This window comes from Euprymna scolopes, chromosome 18 (assembly GCF_053919585.1).
Source record: "Euprymna scolopes isolate OS-2025 chromosome 18, ASM5391958v1, whole genome shotgun sequence".
Lineage (NCBI taxonomy): Eukaryota > Metazoa > Mollusca > Cephalopoda > Sepiida > Sepiolidae > Euprymna > Euprymna scolopes.
The window spans coordinates 25665604-25684280 of record NC_136499.1 but is presented as its reverse complement, the minus strand read 5'-3'; the positions used below and the strand labels follow the sequence as shown (position 1 = coordinate 25684280).

The following is an 18677-nucleotide window of genomic DNA, read 5'->3' as shown; positions in this document are numbered from 1 at the left end:
TCATCGAAGAAATAGAATTTTAGCAAATTTCGCAAGAATTTTTAAGAAGGTTCCAACAACTTTCAGAGAGAAGTTGATGAATACAGATTAATTTTATCTTTTCTTCAGAGTAATTATGCAGTAAGCAGTATTATTATATACTAGCATTTCAGCCGACGTTGCCTGGGTTTTTGGAGGTGTATGTTGAGCAAAAAAAACAAAAAAAAGCGGTCAATTTTTTAAAACTTTGACCGCTATTATGACCCCTTAACATTTATTATTTTGGGCTCAAATCAAGTTATTAAGTTAGATCCATGTCCAAGGAACCTATATATAAAATTTCAAGTGATTAGACCCAAAATTGTCGGAGGAGTTTGGTAGACTTCTCAAAGGTCAAATCGTTGAACTTTGATTCCTTAACAGCCACATTTCTGGCTGAAAACCGATCACAAAGATTTTCCCAAATCTCAGTACCCTGTATATCAAATTTCGAGTTTGTAGGCTTAAAATTGACAGAGTTATTGCATAGGGAAATGTACACAGACACACAGGCACACACACAGACACACACAGATACGTTCACTTTTATAGATATATAGATTATTTTATTAATTTGAGAGAGAAATTATTTGGTGTCTTATTTATAAGTCAGTGGAACCTAATGGGTTAATTGTTTCACGGGCTTTGACCCGATTCTGACTTTTATTTTCTTAAGAAGTTAGTAACGATCATGATTGAATTTAGAAAAAATATGTTTATTTTGTTTTACTTTTTCTAAAGATACTATGTTTTTTGCTAACGTTGTGAAAAATTACATGAAATTCTATACAAATTGGACGAATCTTAAAACAACGTATAAAAATCGTGTCTATCTATGCTTGTTATACTTTAATAAATTTTTCCCGAAAATTTTTTTTCGGTATTTTTATAAATTTATTGCCATTTCTTTTTAACAGTGATGCCTTTGATCTTAACTATGGTGTCGGTATTTTGCGAAACCAACATGGATTTGATAAAGAAAAAATAACGGATGATTTCCTCGACCAAGACTCTGATGGTGACGTTCAAAGTTCCGATGAAGGTACGTCACGGGTTCCGTCGACATGCGGTAAAGTATCAAATTTTTTTCCCTTCTTATAAAGAATAAAGAAACCAACAGCATTTGTAGCTCTACGTAACCAACTACTTCTATACCAACTCACTTCCAAGGTTATCGTTGCCACCTACCTCTACCACAGCAATAAAAATTGGTCTCTCTGGAGTCTGAGTGACAGCAAGTCTACCAAAGTTTCCAGTACTCTTCGCCTCTTTTGCTAACCATTGCGGATCATTTTGCAGTATCACAACAGTTGTTTACCGTTGATTTCTTGCTAAGAATGATGATCGCTTACCTCTGGGATTTAAGTGGTAATAAGCTCCTCTCCCTAAGGTGCCAGTAATTTCTATATATATCAAGTGAAGATCTGGTTGGTGTCCTCCCACCTCAGCTTCCGGTGTCACTACATTTAAAACAAAAATCGTCTGTGTGGCAGCAGTCTCAGATTTGTATTTGTTTTTCTGTTTTTATGGCATGATTTTAATTTGTTTTCTCTTTGAAAAAGAGACGTTTACTCTCGAAATTATCAAAGACATGATACCATCATACCATCATGCTATCATACCATCATACCATCATATCATAATACTATCATACCATCATACCATCTCGGTTATATTTAACAGTGAGTCCATATTTACTGATTTATATGTGAAAGATATTTCATAAACAAATAGATATGTGAAGATTTGTAATTCAAATGCTACTCTCAGTTGTCGGTTTTTGTTCGTACATCATTTCATCCTACATTGATATCAGCCTTCTTAAACATTCATATATTTGTTTACCAGCAAACTACTTCTCCATTTTACTTTAAATAAAATGTTTTTTATATTTTTCATTAAAACCTAGTTCATATATTTCCAAGTATTTCATCGAGTTTATAATATTTTCATATAATACACATAAGAACTGCATGAAATGATTGGGATATTTGTAAAATTGAAACAAAACAAAAAAACAAAACATAAAGTCTAACTGTTTTAGTATTTAAGGTTCCAGCTATACTATCTCTTAACAATTTACCTTTTCTTTCCAAACTCATTTAGGTCATAAATTTTTAACTTAATTTTAGTAAAATCTGAGAAATACAGGGTGAAACGATAAAAGTGTCGCCCTAAATCAAACAACACTACAGCTTGATTTTAAAACTTTTATTGAAAAAAATCAATTCAGGTAACTTGATTATCTATTTAATGTAGCCATCTTCAGCCTCAATCACCATCTCGATATGGTTCCGGAACTGGGAGCATGCCTTTTCCACAAGCGCCAACAGGAGCTCGGCGAATACTTGGCAGATGGCAGTGATCAGGCTGGCTTTGGTGTTGTGAGAAGCCATGTTGTTGAAGTTCTCGACATATGACCAAACGAAGCAGTCTAGCAGATTACGGTCGAGGAAGGAGGGGGGGAGGTATCTCTCAAGTGTACAAAGCCTGAAGCCAAGCCTGAGTCTCTTTGGACTTGTGGGCTGGTTTTGAGACCTTTCGCCACACCCAGGGTCTGCCAGCAGCCACCTGATTGCACCAGGGTATTAACACACTCTTTAGCACATCCAAGTACACTTTAGTGTTGACCTTCAATCTGACTTCAAAGATGTGAGGTGGCATGATGTGGCCTTCACTTGAAACCACACGAAAGACCATAACCGTGGCCGGAAAATTTGTTTTCATCACCCTAGGCATGTCCCTGTTATTCATAGCAACCCAGCAATGCATTTTGAGGTTGCTGGCAATGATCCCATTGTCACAAGTTGGATCGGTAGAGATCATGAGTTGTACAGTGGTGCATCTCCGATCTCGCTCATTGAACATTGTGTCAATTCAGACATGATAGAAGGCTGCTGGGATTCGTACACAACTTGCCAACTAGTAGATGGTCTGAAACAGCAACAAAAAAAAAAAAAAAACGATTTTCATCAAACAGAAATGGAACCATGTCGTCTTTTCTAGGGCAACAATTTTATCATCCCACCCTGTATTTACAAATATAAAATCAAGTAGATTAAAGAAAAACGATCCACAATGGCTATAAAGCTCCAAAATAAAAAATTTTTGATCAATATTCTTAATAAAACGCAGTTATTGAAATATTGAAGTTCTTTTTGTTCTCTCTCCTGTGCATATTAATATGAATGTATAAATGTAATTTTCAACTCACAGAGACGCCCAACCCTGAATCGGAACACCCGCAAATTGATGAACAGCGTACCTCTATCCAAATCAACAATGGTGATATCATTCTGCAACGGTTCGCCCGCAAGAAAAGTTGCTTTGACAATCCGGCTTTTATCGAAGAAGTTTGGAAAGATGTCCCGTTGAGAGAATCGGAGTCTTCTCCTTCTGTAAGTGTCAACTTGGAAGATCAAACACAAACGGATGACAAACAATCAGGAACCATTGATGTCTGGTGGCTTACCGATGATGGAGGTGAGTATCTAATGCAATTTATAGCTACAAGGACTGTCTAGAAGAGAAGTTTGTAACCTTGTGGTTGTCATCGCAAGTAGGGGCCAGTGAACAATTTTCTTAGTTTTTTTTGTTTTTTTACATAGGCATCACCACTTATCAAGGCCAAGAGGCCACTCAAAGATAAGGGTTAAAGAGTGTACAGTAGACATTGGGCAATATAGTAATCATTAGTAATGAAAATTTGGTAAATTTGATAACTTATATAGAACGGCTCATCAAGAACTTATTTATGTTAGACTTGAACTCAACCATATTGTAGTCAGCCGGAAAGCAGGAAAACGGAAGACAATTCCACAGGCGTGCAGTTCTAAGAAAGAAGCTTTGTTCATGGAATCTACGTTTAGGTGTAGGCACAGATAAAGAGTGGGGGGAATTATTGATAGTGTTTACAGCTAGACGAGTGTTTCTAGGTTTTTAATATTGTGAATTTTTTAGATGAGGATTGATAATTCATATTATTTGGATTATTCAAACTACTGTTCTCATCTTGTGTTTTATTTTCACAATGTTTTGGTTGATGTAACCTCCGATCTTTTCAAGTGTATCAAGTTAAACTTGGAAATCTTTCTGTCAAACTTAAAAATCTACACGCAATTTCGAATGGAACATTTTATTTAATCCATGGGGGGGGGGTAACATGCTCTTGTTCCATCAGCCATAACTAAACACAAATCTCAAGTAATTCGTAATTGTATTCTGAGTATTGGATCCCCCTTGTCCTTCTTCCCATTTCACCTTTCTCTTTCTATCTCCCCCACTTCCTGACTGGTTTCCTAACTTAAAATGTACCAAACATTAATACTGTAACTGTTTTCCCTCTCCCATTGCAAAACTCATTCATGTTCTGTAGGGCAGGGAACAAAAACAATAAAATCCGCAATAAAACAACCAATCACTACAAACTAGCGATTGAATATACAAAGAGCTTGAAGAATAAACCCTTTTACAAAATAACTGTATCCAACATGAATAATATTTCCAAAATAACTGGATTCAGCATTAAATAACCCGAAAAGGGTTGATATGCCGTAAAACAACCAAACCAAACTCTACAAATAAATATTTGAAGCTATAAAGAACTTGACGCATAAAAACTGTTTTCAAAATAACTAGATTTACCATTAAATTATCCAAAAAGAGTTGATATGCCATAAACAAAACAACCAAATCAGTCAAACTGATCTATATTTGACCAGGTTTTTATTTATTTATTTATTTTTATTTATTTATTTATTTTTGCTCTATCAAATACATCTCTATCAGTTTCTTCTATGTTTTTCTTGACATATCTTTGCCAACTGATCTTGCTTTCTCAACTGTTCTACATTTATTAATCCCAAAACTTTCATTTATTCTGTGAGCTAGCATGCTCCAAAATAGCCCCAAATGTTGGTAAATTTCTGCAATATCGTTCGTTTTCTCTCAAAATCCATCTAAAATTAGCATTAAGGGGAGATAACTCGTGCTTGACTTTCATTTTCATCATCGTTTAATTCTATTTTATTACATTTTTTTTTTCTTCTTAACCAGGTTTGACATTGCTGATTCCGTACTTGCTTTCCTCCAGAAAGAAATGGAAAAACTGCACTCTTCGAGTATTTTGTGGTTGCAGTAATATTGGGAATGTTGATAATGAACATCGAAGGTGAGTTCACGCATATAACATTGATCTTCAATTGATCCATGGAGTCGTAGAGTTTGATTTTTCCTTTCTCTGTTATTTTAAAATTTAACAAATAAATATGCAAGATATTCCTTTGATGCAAAACTTCATTCTTTCCTTTTGTTTGGAAGCACAAAAAAAAAATTAAAAATAAATAAAAAAGTTTTTTTGGAGGGTATTGATTGTCTCCCTTTGATTAGATTCGTTTTGAGAAGAAAATAATTTGTTCCACCATTCGCCCATGTATGGAGTAGTACTGTTGTCACATTTGGGTCGGTGCATCTGCTACTTGTCTCTCACTCCTGGACAGGGTTCAAAAGATAGTCGCCAACCTGATAGGTCCTGAACTGTCATCTAGGCTTCAGCCTCTGTCCCATCAACGAAATGTTGCATCCCTCTGCCTGTTCTACAAGTACTTTAATGGTGAATGCTCTGACGAACTACAAGCACTTGCACCCCCTCGACGTGAATACCTCCGACAAACCCGACAAGCAGCAAAATCCCACCCCTTCACAGTAGAAATCCCGAGGTATGAGAAAGCCTTCTACTCTAATAGTTTCTTCCCCAGAACTACGAGAGTTTGGAACTCCCTTCCGGGATTCTGCTTTCCCAACTGTACTGACATGCAGAAGTTCAAGTGTAATGTGAACAGACATCTTGCTGCTCATCTCCCTTCATAATATTCCTGCACCTTATGTCCCCGATAGTAGCCCCCTACTTCCAAGTGGCACTGTGCCTTGTTTGGGGTGAAAATTGAATAAACAAAATCTTTTTAAATTAAAACTACATTTTTTACTATTACTACTACTACTACTACTACTACTACTGCTGCTGCTGCTGCTGCTGCTGCTGCTGCTTAACCATGATTGAAAAATAGATTTCGCTTGCCATTTCCTATAGAAATCGAGTGAAAAATAAAAGGAAACATATATTGTAGGGCAGAATTTGGTACACATAACAAATTTAATACTTCAATAGTTGTACATTGTAAAGACATCAGAGAATTGAAAATATAAAAAAAAAATTTATAAAGTCAATTTTAGTGCAAAAAAATTGTTCAATAAATGAAACAGAAATCAAATATTTCAGTTGATTCCCGACCATTTTTTTTTCTTTTATTTTTATCAAATTTAATGATTGTTATATAAAATTGTATAAAAAATCTAAACTAGCTTGTGAAAAAATAGAACACAATATGTTATAAGTTGCCCATCCCTACTTTAGATTGTAATAATGGCGATATATATATATGAGGATGTACTATACGTTACCTCCAGCATGACACAAAAGAGTTAAAAAAAAAAAATTGTCTATTTCCTGACAAAGAATATTTTACTATCTAAAAATTTGAAAAAAAAAAATTGAATTTAATCTTAATAAATAAATATGTATATTAAAATTAATTTTTGCACTTGTTCGTTTCTATTATTATTTGACCCATGCATACGAACGATACCTCACACTGTCATCAGCCATTAAACATCATTCAGCCTCAATTTTCATGCGTTACCGCCAACATGACATGAAAGACAGAAAAGAAAATGTCTATTTCCTGAGAAAGAATATTTTACTATTTAAAAATTTTAAAAGTAAATTTTGAATTTCATTTTGATAAATAGATATGTTTATTAAAATTAATTTTTGCACTTGTTTGGTCTTTTTAACCATTAAATTATATATATATATATATATATATATATATATATATATATATATATATATATATATATATTATGGCAGTAGAGTTTAGTTTCCTAGAAGTACATCCAATGAAACATCATGTGTCTACCAAAAAGTGCTCAATGAGTAAACAGAACAGGTATATTAAATTTATTTATACAAACATTTATGGCTACATATGTGCATACATGTTTCTGTAATCACTCGTTATTGGGGAGATTACGTCTTCAGGCCAATAATTAGGCAGTTTTCGAAGGTAATTCTTGGTCTGAAGACGTAATCTCCCCAATAACGGGTGATTAGAGAAACATGTATGCACATATGTAGCCATCAATGGTTGTATAAATAAATTTAATATATATATAAATATATATTGTATAAATAAATTTAATATATATGTATATATATATATATATATATATATACAGTTTTTATATTTAAATTTGATTTAGAAAAATATAATTTTTCAAAACAAAATTTTATTTGAAGAAAGAATCCAATATTCAAAGTAATTTCTTTATATATATATATATATATATATATATATATATATATATATATATATATATATATATATATATATATATATATATATATATATATATATATATATACTCGGGTTTTTTTATATTCCAAAGTAATGGACTAATGAATTCAACGAGGTTGTTAGATAGTGCTCAATAAAAAGAGCTGATAATACTTGTTTATTGTTATATAAACATGCTCACATCCTGCTGCTACAAATAGCCACTTGTTTCAATCAAACAACAGATTATTCATTGAACTTTTGAATAGTCAAGTCGCTGCCTGATGATATCTGTTGTTTGATTGAAACAAGTGGCTATTTGTAGCAGCAGGATGTGAGCATGGTTATATAACAATAAACAAGTATATATATATATATATATATATATATATATATATATATATATATATATATATACACTCATGACACATTGTTTCACAACCACTATCTCTATTTGTCCTATTTTGATTTCATTCAAAATTCATAACCTATGATATATCTATACAAAGACAATGAAAATGAGAGTACTTTGTTTTTGTGATGCCAAAAACTGCGTTTGAAATTTCCCAAAATATTCAGGTAGAAACTACAAGTAAAAATATAGAAAATTTGATAATTTCATGAGGAGAATTAGATTTTTTTTCATAGAATATAGAATATCAATATAACAATTCTCTTTCAATATTTATCCATTTATTTGGAAGAATTTATTTTAGAATAATTTTTTTTATTACTAAAATCTGTATTATGTTTCAGAACTTTTTAAATAACTATTGAAAATTTGGATTACTGTTATTCTTACAACATTTCGAACAATATGACTTCCATCCTTTTTTAGGTGTAGCTTGTCGAACTCAGAAATTTTGAATGGAACCCTTTATTTAATCCGAAAGGATAGTATGCGCTAGTGCTGTCAGCCATGATTGTGTAGAAGTTTTAACAAATTTGCAATTGTATTCTTGGTATTGTCTGCACTGAAGATTGAACTTTCATCCTCTAGAAGTATCACTTAGATGACCAGAGTTTGACAGAAAGATTCCTGAGTTCAACAGGATGCACTTGTAGAGTGGCAGAGGTTATATTGGCTGCAACATGGTGAGAATAACACTCAAGATGAGAATATTAGTCCAAACAATCTAAATAATATAAATTCCCAATTATTTGAATTGTTGACATCAGATAAGCATTGTATTTCTCTGTATCTGGCCGAATCCATGCTTTTAACAAAGGATTTCCAATTGATAATGACCTCGACAGCATAGAAACATGCATATTATTATATAGATAAAAAACAACATATTTTCCAACGTTTTATTTTCCAAACAGGATGGTTACATTGCTGAGTAAATTCAGAATCGATTATTCCAAATTAACAGTGATTCCAGATTTGCGACACAAACCAAGCGTGAAAGGGTAAGTTTGTCTGCATTATTGGTTGAATTATTTTTTTTTTAAATCACAGACTAATATTTTCTGTAAATTATTGAGAAAACAGATTTATATATGTACATTGTATGAAAAAATAAACTATTATGGTCAAAAGCATAAGAGAAAAAATAACTCCATAATTGATGAAACAGATTCATATATATATTTTTTGTAAGAAAAAAAACTATTACAGTCAAAGGCTTAAGGGAAAAACTAATTCCATAATTATTGAACCGGATTTATATATATACATTGTAAGTAAAAGAGCTATTATAGTCAAAGGCATAAGGGAAAATCTAACTTCATAATTGTCAAAATAGATTTTTATATATACTTTGTAAGAAAAAAGCTATTACAGTCAGAGGCATAAAGGAAAAGAACTAACTCCACAATAGACGAAACTGATATATATATATATATATATATATATATATATATATATATATATATATATATATATATATATACTTTGTGAGAAAACAGATATAGTTAAATGTATAAGGGAAAAACTAACTCCATAACTAAGGAAACAGATTTATATATGCTCTTTGTATGATAAAAGCTATTACAGTCAAAGTTATCGGGAAAAGTAATTGTATTTTATATAGAAGAATACTATATATGTAATGTCATTGGAAGTGAACTAATAGATAATTATGGATATCATTTGAAAAAAAAAAGTGAAAATAGCAGTTAAAAACAGTGCTCAGTGATGAAACAGAGTAATAAACAAATTTTAACATGTGGTGCACTACTTGAGTTTTGTCCTGAAGGGTTTCTCAGGTTGCAAAAGACATTTGCATTCGACGTCTTTTGTAATCTGAGGAAACCTTCAAGGTGAAACTGGAATAGGTTAGCGAATGCACTCTTAATTTTAAAAAATATTGAAGTTTATAGACATGGAGTCAACAGCACACAGGTGTTAATAGTTTCTCCCGTTGCATTCTTCAGACTATTTCTCTTATTTTCGATGGTCTGAAGGACACAAGATGAGACACTGCTAGTCACCATGTGTTCTTGAATTCACATCTCCAAACTTAATAATACCGAAGTTCCATCAAAGCTATTGAGCCCTCTACCCTTGTGTTGATAGTGGCTAAGTGGTTAACAACACAGACGGAAAAACTCGATGTGCTAAGTTCAAATCCAGTTCGTTCCACAAAAAAGCACATTCATCACGCCCACACCTGACCTTGTGCCTACACCTCTTGGCGAGTAAGTTAATACAATAATACAATAATTCTTCAAGGTGTGATATAAAATAAATTATCAGATGACTTTTCGTCAACGCTTGGGCTCATTACCGATTACAACTATCAGCACAAATTATGCAGTAAGTGAAATCTTCATGGCTTTATACGTAGGTTTTATCTGTCACATGAAGTGTGGGAATTTGAATGTACCCTTCAAGGAGTTTTTTGCCCCAACCTCAAGATGTGGTCTCTGCATGAAAGATGTACCATGAGATAAAAGCATCTCAACAGAAAAAAGGCAGCATTCTCTGTGCCCTGTTGCATGGAACATCTTAGCAGAGGAGGTCGTGAAGGTGCTTACCATATCCATGTTTAAAGTCGCCTTGGACAAAATATTCAGATGATAATTTTATTTGATTTAATTCTTTCTTTTATAAAGATATTTGTGTTATTTTGCGATATATATATATATATATATATATATATATATATATATATATATATATATGAACAAATGATTGATAAAATATGTTAAAAGACATCTTGAAAAAGAGTTAAAAACATATTTAATTTTAAAAAAGGAAGCACAAGATAAGTGGATAGTCCTTAATCCGCGGAGTTTCGAAGAAATACTCTCCTTCTCATCAGAGGGCAGGAATTAGCAAAATGCAGGATCGGATTTTGCATATAAAAGTATTTAATGAAACTACAAGTAAGTCAAAGATCTTACTTGGTTAAAAAAAAGGGTGAGGTAAGGGGAACAGGAGGCAAAAGAAAATTAATAAAAAGATTTCACATGAATGGATAGTCCGGTGAAGGGTAAAAATCCAAAAATGGTAAAATCCAAAACGGTCGAATTTAAAATTTCAATCCACTGGGTAAATTCCAAATGGTCCAAAATCATCCAAAAGGCAGAGTTCCTTGGAAAAAAGTGCAAATGGAATGAATTCCAAATCATTAAAAGAAAAGTACTAGAGATAATATTTGAAACACGTCTGTCAAGGCTGGATGAATATATATATATATATATATATATATATATATATATATATATATATATATATATATATATATATAAAATATTGGATATTCTACTCTTCACTGGACCATCTATTCACGTGAAATCATTTTTCCCTTTTCCGCCCATTCCCTCTGCTTCACTATTTTTTTAACTTTTACCAAGTAAGCTCTATGGTTTACTTGTAGTTTCATTAAATACTTTGCAAGCAAAATCCGATTCCACATTTTGCTAACTCCTACCCTCTGATGAGAAGAAAAGTATTTCTTTCAAAACTCTGTGGACTAAGGATAATCCACTTAATTTGTGTCTCCTTTTCAAAAATTAAATATGTGTTTAACTCTTCTTAAAGTGTTTTAACATGTTTTATTAATCATTTTCTTATATATATATATATATATATATATATATATATATATATATATATATATATATATATATGAGAGCAAATAGTTAATAAAACATGTTAAAAAACACTTTGAAAAAGAGTTAAAAACATATTTAATCTGAAAAGGAAACACTTAATAAGTGGATAGTCCTTAATCCGCGGAGTTTTGAAGAAATGCTTTCATTCTCATCAGAGGGTAGGAACTAGCAAAATGCGGGATCGGATTTTGTGTACAAAAGTATTTGATGAAACTGCAAGTAAGTCAAAGATCTTACTTGATAACAAAAAGTGAAGCAGAGGGAATATGGTGAAGAAAAAGGTGAAAATATATTTAAAAAATCTTTTCTTACATTGGAAATGTCTTTAAGTTTACAAAAAGTATTTTATTTTACTTTTCTTGTTTATATATATATATATATATATATATATATATATATATATATATATATATATAATCTCAAATATTTTATTACTAAGAATATATATTATGCAGATGATATACATATATTTATACAAATTTTTTTTTGTATTTAGAATGAAAGAATTCAACGAAATGATTGATCCTTGGATGTTAAGGAATTTAGAAGATCAACATTCACATCCATGGAAAGTGTCGGAAGATGATTTAACAGGAAACAAATTAAAGGTAAGATAATAATGAGTTTCATCTCAGAAATGAAATGCTTTGCTTTGAAATTAGCGACCATTTTTGTTTCAGGCTACAAGCATAGAGTAAATGTCTAAACTAGATTCGAAAAGACAATATTTCATTGATATTAGCAGTAAAATTGTATTGGTTTTATTTTTGTATTTTCACATTCTTACCATGCTTGAGTTTCTTTTCATGCGTTGGATTTTATTGTTTACGTACATGAACATCGCATTTGAAATGAAAAAAAATACTTTAAGTATTTACTTCAAAAGTGCTCAATACGTAGGTAGAGTTAGTTAGTAAGTTATAAAATATATATGGCGATTAAGCTACACTGAATATTTCACGTTTCATCCAATCTAGGACTTTTCAGGCTTATGCACATAAGAAATTTGGCTGTTAAGGGGTCAAAGTTCAACGATTTGACCTTTGAGAACTCTACCAAACTCCTCCAACAATTTTGGGTCTAAACACTTGAAATTTTATATATAGGTTCCTTGGACATGGATCTAACTTAATAACTTGATTTGAGCCCAAAACAATAAATGTTAAGGGGTCATAATAGGGGTCAAAGTTAAAAAAAATTACCGTTTTTTTTTTTTTTTTTTTTTTTTTTGCTCAGCATACACCTCCATGCACCCGGGCAACGCCGGGCACCCATTGCTAGTATATATATCTTGTGAATGCCTTTGGAAAGGCAAAGGGTAAGGGAGTAAACCTCAACAAAAAACTCTGGTTTGATGTCCTGATATGATGGATGGTGAAACACTACAACACCTTTCTGGCAACACCTGCAGCTGCCTTGACTCCGACCGTATTGGTTTGCCTTTCTATCACACTTTGTATGCAATGCTGAGAGGGGAACCTAGTAACTAGGCAAATCTACGTCTCCTTATCACCCGCTCAGGCTTGCATCTGGAGAGCCAATTCCAGCTTCGAACTGTATAGCCACAGCAGATGCTGCAGTGCACCAGAGTAGATAGTAGTCGGTCAGGAAGCAGGCCAATGGAACAGTGTTCCACAGGCAGGTGGTTCTAGGAAAGAAGCTGTGTTCATGGAATCTGCATTGAAATTTAGTCATTAATAAAGAGTGGGAGAAATTGTTGATAGTTGTTGTAATCAGTCAATTTTTTTTTGTGAAAGTTTGGCAAGGAGAGTACCATAGATTGGAGCTCAGACGAACACTTGCCATGAAAATAACGATAGAGCAAAGATAGGCTTGCAACGTTTTTTCTTCATGCATATTAACTTCTCCAAACCATTTTCCTGTTTTTAAAGTCATGAGAAGTAAACAGTGTTAGTTAAATTAACGACACTACCCAATCATGGGCCCCACTTTCTTGTTTGTTTCATTTCATTTTCGCACAACTTTTGATAAAAAAAAATGATTTTATTTTTTTTTTACAATTCCAAAAATGTAGGACAAAATTAAAATATTGTTTTAAATATAATAAATAGGAATATTCATAAACCTGATTTGTTTTTCAAATAAATATATTTATTTACACATTTTTTTTTTAAATATGCTAATTTACAGAAATATTTTCACAGAAATAATGAATATTGAATTTAACCTATGAATTTTTTAGATGTAATATAATTAAATTAAACCACATAATACGAATCGAGTAGATGATATTGCCCCAAAATTATATGTTTATAAATTAAGGGCAAATATGTAGTTTAGTGGCATAAATTATTTGACAGTCAAAAATTTATAAAAATTATTTATTTTTATATAAAACACATTATTAACCCCTAAGGTTGAAATAAAACCCGAAAAAAAATTCATTTTTATTATTTTTTTCAACATTTTTTATTAGACTAAATGTACGACAATCGAGCCTGCCATATTTTTATTATTTGGCCTTTCTAAAGTTTGACAGATGGACTTTTTTATGGCCAAATTTGGCCTTCTTTACACTCTTTCATTACAAAAAATGGTGACCAAAACAGTTCCAATAGCGTAAAAAAGGTCTTAAAAAGGCCAATCTGTCAAACCTTGGAAAAGCTAAATTTTAAGCAATATGGCGGCCTCGATTGTCGTACATTTAGTCTAATAAAAATATTGAAAAAATAATAGAAATGAATTATTAATTCAGGCCTAATAGTGCGTTTTATATAAAAATAAATGGTTTTTTATAACTTTTGTCTGTCAAATAATTTACACTGCTAAACTACCCATTCGCCAATTAAAGGAACGTCATTTGGTGAGGTCGGCAAATTAACTAAGACCATATACGTCTTTTGACATTTAAAACAGGAAATGGCTTAGGAAAGTTAATATGCATGATTACTGAAAATATAATTTGGGGAAAATTGACAAACATAAGCGATAAAAGTTTATTCCACTAATTTAGAACGAATTTATTGGCATTATATTATTATACTTGCGGTATTATTTTGCAGTAAATGAAATTAATTCTTATTTTTGTTGTTTTTTTAGACTTACCGGCACGTAAAGTTACATGAAACTCTCCAAGAACATTCCAAATCTGCCAACCTTATTGTGTTGTAAGTAGACGTCTTCATTTTTGTACAAATTTCTAACACATTCACATAAGCAAGAGTTAATTTTCCAAAAGGGGAGAAAATGAAAAATTGGAACAATTAATGAGGGCCGAACTAATACATTTAAGTTTTTATTTTTACTTTTCAAATGGAAATTGCTCCAGACAAGAGATGAGGTCACTTGATGTAAGGATCTAAAAAAAAATATCACTTCAAGATAAAAAAAAAAATTAGCCTACGATAAGTCTTATATGGATAGATTGTGGCCCAGAAAATAGCAATCCTTTCTCCTCTTTCAGAAACATCGTTCATGGAATGTGAGGACTAAATGACAAAATAAGAGAAGTGAGAGTTACAAGGCTATTGAAAGAAAATCCAAGGTTTAATTTCTACTCTCCAAGTTATTAACTGATATATATTATTTTACCTTTTAAAAGCAGTAAATTCAACATTAAAATATGATAATGTAATATCACTAGTAAGGCTTGTCCAAGACATGGATACAAAATAAAAGAGTTTAAAAAAAAACGTTGTGTAATATCTTTCTTTTAAAACTTCTCATCTTTCCCTTTCGCTCTCTACGCAACCTCATCATTTTGTGAAGCCCCCCCACCCCGCCCTCTGATTGCTTCTCCCTTCCTCCCCTTCTCCTTTTATTCATTGTCGTTAGTCAACACACCTCCTCATCCCACTGCTTCAGTATTATGAAAGAATTATAGAAAAAAAAGAAAAAAAAAAAAGAAAAATAACACTAGCAGCAGTAAGAATGGTTGTATTGTAATCTTTGCACCCACCCCACCACTCTAGTGCTAAAATGGTATATTTGAATACCTATGCAGTAATTTGGACCCTGGAGAATGAAAATTGTATATTTTAATCATAACCAGGCCAGGGTCACATTGAATCCAATGATGTAAGATTTATTAATGTATCTTGTGTAGTTTTGATTTTTAGCTACAGACAGAATTATGACTTTTTGTTATATAATAGATGATCAGGTTGTCTGAAGATACTGTCTTTCTGACCTAAATTGTACCAAACATCGATGTTATTTTTTCCCTTTCACTTTATAAAATTTTATCCCCTTCTTTTAAGTAAAAATAACAACAATTTTCCTCTACAAAACAACTAAACCAAACCAAACATCTTGAATAATATCTGAAAATATAAAGAACTTGAAGCATAAAAACTTTTTCCCAAAATAACTGGATTCAGCATTAGTTAACTTGAAAAGGGTTGATATGCCGTAAAACAAAACAAACAAACAAACAAACAAACAAATAAACAAATATAATAGATTATAATTTGTTGGACCCCTCCCCCCACTTCTGATTTTAAGAATAATCTCATTAAAAAAATTTATTTAAAAAAAAAAAGCACTTAGAAAAAACAATCTGACAAAATATGTAATGCGAATATATAAATCAAATTCTCTCAAATATTTTATCAGATAGTCTCCAAAAATGTCCTCTGTAAATTTATTTTTTACTACTATTCAGAATTGTTTATTTTTAAACGATTTTCGTTACAGCTATTTTTAACTTGATTTGTCATTTTTTTCTAGAGATATATTACTCTGTTACAAAAAGAAAAAAAAAAGAAAAAAGAATTATGTTGTAAATTCAATTTTTGAAATAGTTTTTGGCAAAAAAGAAGAGATATTAAAAGTTCCTTATTAGAATGCAAGATTTACTCAATTTGGTTTCAATCAATTTCCATCACTGGTGAGTCATGTCAGCCACAAATGATCACCTTGTTGTTGAAAAATCAAAGAGGGAGAAAGAAAGAGAGAGTTAAATTATGTTTTAAGCTCATTGCTTCATTATATTATTGTTTAACAAGAACATAATTAATGTTTTCTTATTGATGCCCCCCCCCAAGACAAACGGGAGGTTCAACCACCACTCTTTCTGTAATTCATCTGAAGTCATATCCGCCTAAATATCATCGACTTTCTTTTCTACTGATTTTTGCTTATACACCTGTTTAATTTGAGTTTGCCGTCTACAGCACATCCTGTACAATTGCTAATATTTACTAGCAGAGAGAGAGAGAGAGAGAGAGAGAGAGAGAGAGAGAGAGAGAGAGAGAGAGAGAGAGAGAGAGAGTTAATATTTGTTAAGTATATTGCTTTGTTTAAATATATTATCATTTCAATTAATGTGTTGTCATTTCAATGCTTTCACGAGATTGTTAAACCTCGCATACTTCTCTATGCTGTTCTGTTCATTTGTTAACTTCCTTTTCTTAAAATCTAACTGGGCCAACCGCCTAATCTCTACTGACCTTTCACATTCTGCCTAATTGTATTAGACAACATATGTACTAGCAAACTTACCCACCTTAATATTTAACACTTTTATTTAAGAGATTCACTAGAGCAAAATTAATACGTTTTGTCATTGATATTTAAAAAAGTGTTAATTTTAATGTTTTTTTTTCTTTTTTTTTTCAGAACGCTACCTTTCCCCAGAAAAAACACCTGCCCCGCAGGACTTTACATGACTTGGTTAGAGATGATCACCAAAGATCTTCCTCCCATCCTGCTTCTTCGTGGAAATCAGCAAAGTGTTTTGACCTATTATGCTTAGTCACAAAGTTCATAAGGCAACGCCATGGCAAATACAAAAAAAGAAGCTTTTTTGCTGACTCACGGATACGAATGCTATTATAGACATTTGGAAATGAGAGGAGAGATTTCTGAGAGTGAATCAGCAAAGTAGTTTATGCTTAGCAAAGTTTATAAGCAAATCAGCAAAAGTGAACCTTAGGGGCGCCATGAAACTATACATTTTCAAAAGCTCTGTTTTTTCTCAAGGTATCGTACTTGATAGTTTATAAGATTCGTTTTGGGACTTAATTTTTTGGGAGAATGAATATAAATATTTTCAAAATAGATTTTAATATTTTGGAAAGTTAATTGGAAAGATCTGTTTCGAATTTTGCTTTTTTTAGAAATGGATTTCAATTTCATATTATTTGGATTCTTTCGACTACTGTTCTCATCTTGATTGTTATTTTCACAACGTTTTGGTTGATGTAAAATAACACTGAAGATGAAAACAGTAGTCCAAAGAATTCAAATAATATGATAATTAATTCTCATCTAAAAAATTCAGAAACCTAATAGGATTTCAATTTGGTTTGAATGGTAAAATTGAAATTTTCTGAAGACAAATATCAACTTTGTTTTTTAAATTTTTATTTGATTTGAAGTGATTTTTGTACTAGTACATATTACAAACCGGATTTCTGTAAATGTCAGCTCAGGTTTGCCCGGCATCTGATGTAAACTTCCGGAATATGCCGAGCATTACTGAACAAATTTTAAAAACGCTAGAAAACGGAAAACAACATTCATTGTATACGAATTACAATTAAAAAAATGGAAGATCAAAGTGTAGTATCTGTTCTTCAGATGCGGCACTTCCATTTCTTGTTCTCTTTCAGTGGGGGAGAAATCCTTCACGACTGAGACAATTTTAATTTTTGTACCCTTTCTCCACGTTAAAAAACGACCCTGGTGTCTAACTCTGTCCTGTGGGGAGGCATTGTAAATAGGTACAATTAAAAAATGGAAAAGCAATAACATAAAATATAACAATAACCTACCGTAAATTTCATGAATAAATATTATTTATTTTTTTTGTAAATAAGTAGAAACATTTTTTCTCACATGATTAAAAAATAAATTTGGAGGGACAGAATAGTTCCTTCAATTGGTAACAGTATGTTCTGAGCCCACCCCACATTCTCTTCTTTGGATTTTTTTTTCGGCCATATACTCTGCGCCTTATTTCAAATGCTATCAGTTTCTTCTGTTGACAGTACTGTAAGACTTGCTCCAGTGTCTGTACTAACTTGACCAGCACGGTAAGATTAATTGCCGTGTGCTGGTCCATGATTTAAAAATAATAAAAAGAAGTTCTTTTATTTTCCTTTTCTAGCAATTTATCAAAAGCTGTCTGCTTGGCTTCTTATAGGCTAATCGCATTTGTTGTCACATTCTGATTGGCTGATCAATTTGACCAACAATCGACATATTATGCATTAGTACTATAATTGTACTTTTTAT

At 31.7% G+C, this 18677-nt stretch overlaps 1 protein-coding gene across 2 annotated transcripts in view; it reads left to right on the top strand.

The window, feature by feature from the left end:
* Nucleotides 1-18177, top strand: part of LOC145297541 (solute carrier family 12 member 2-like) — a 101382-nt gene extending 83205 nt beyond the window's left edge. For both annotated transcript variants that reach the window (XM_080143498.1, XM_080143499.1), the window contains 7 exons: nt 936-1060; nt 3235-3501; nt 5074-5188; nt 8739-8825; nt 11974-12085; nt 14538-14605; nt 17058-18177. In XM_080143498.1, coding sequence (XP_079999624.1) covers nt 936-1060; nt 3235-3501; nt 5074-5188; nt 8739-8825; nt 11974-12085; nt 14538-14605; nt 17058-17193 — 910 coding nt within the window. In that variant the 3' untranslated portion in view covers nt 17194-18177. The remainder of the gene's footprint in view (nt 1-935; nt 1061-3234; nt 3502-5073; nt 5189-8738; nt 8826-11973; nt 12086-14537; nt 14606-17057) is intronic.
* Nucleotides 18178-18677: the final 500 nt, after the last annotated feature.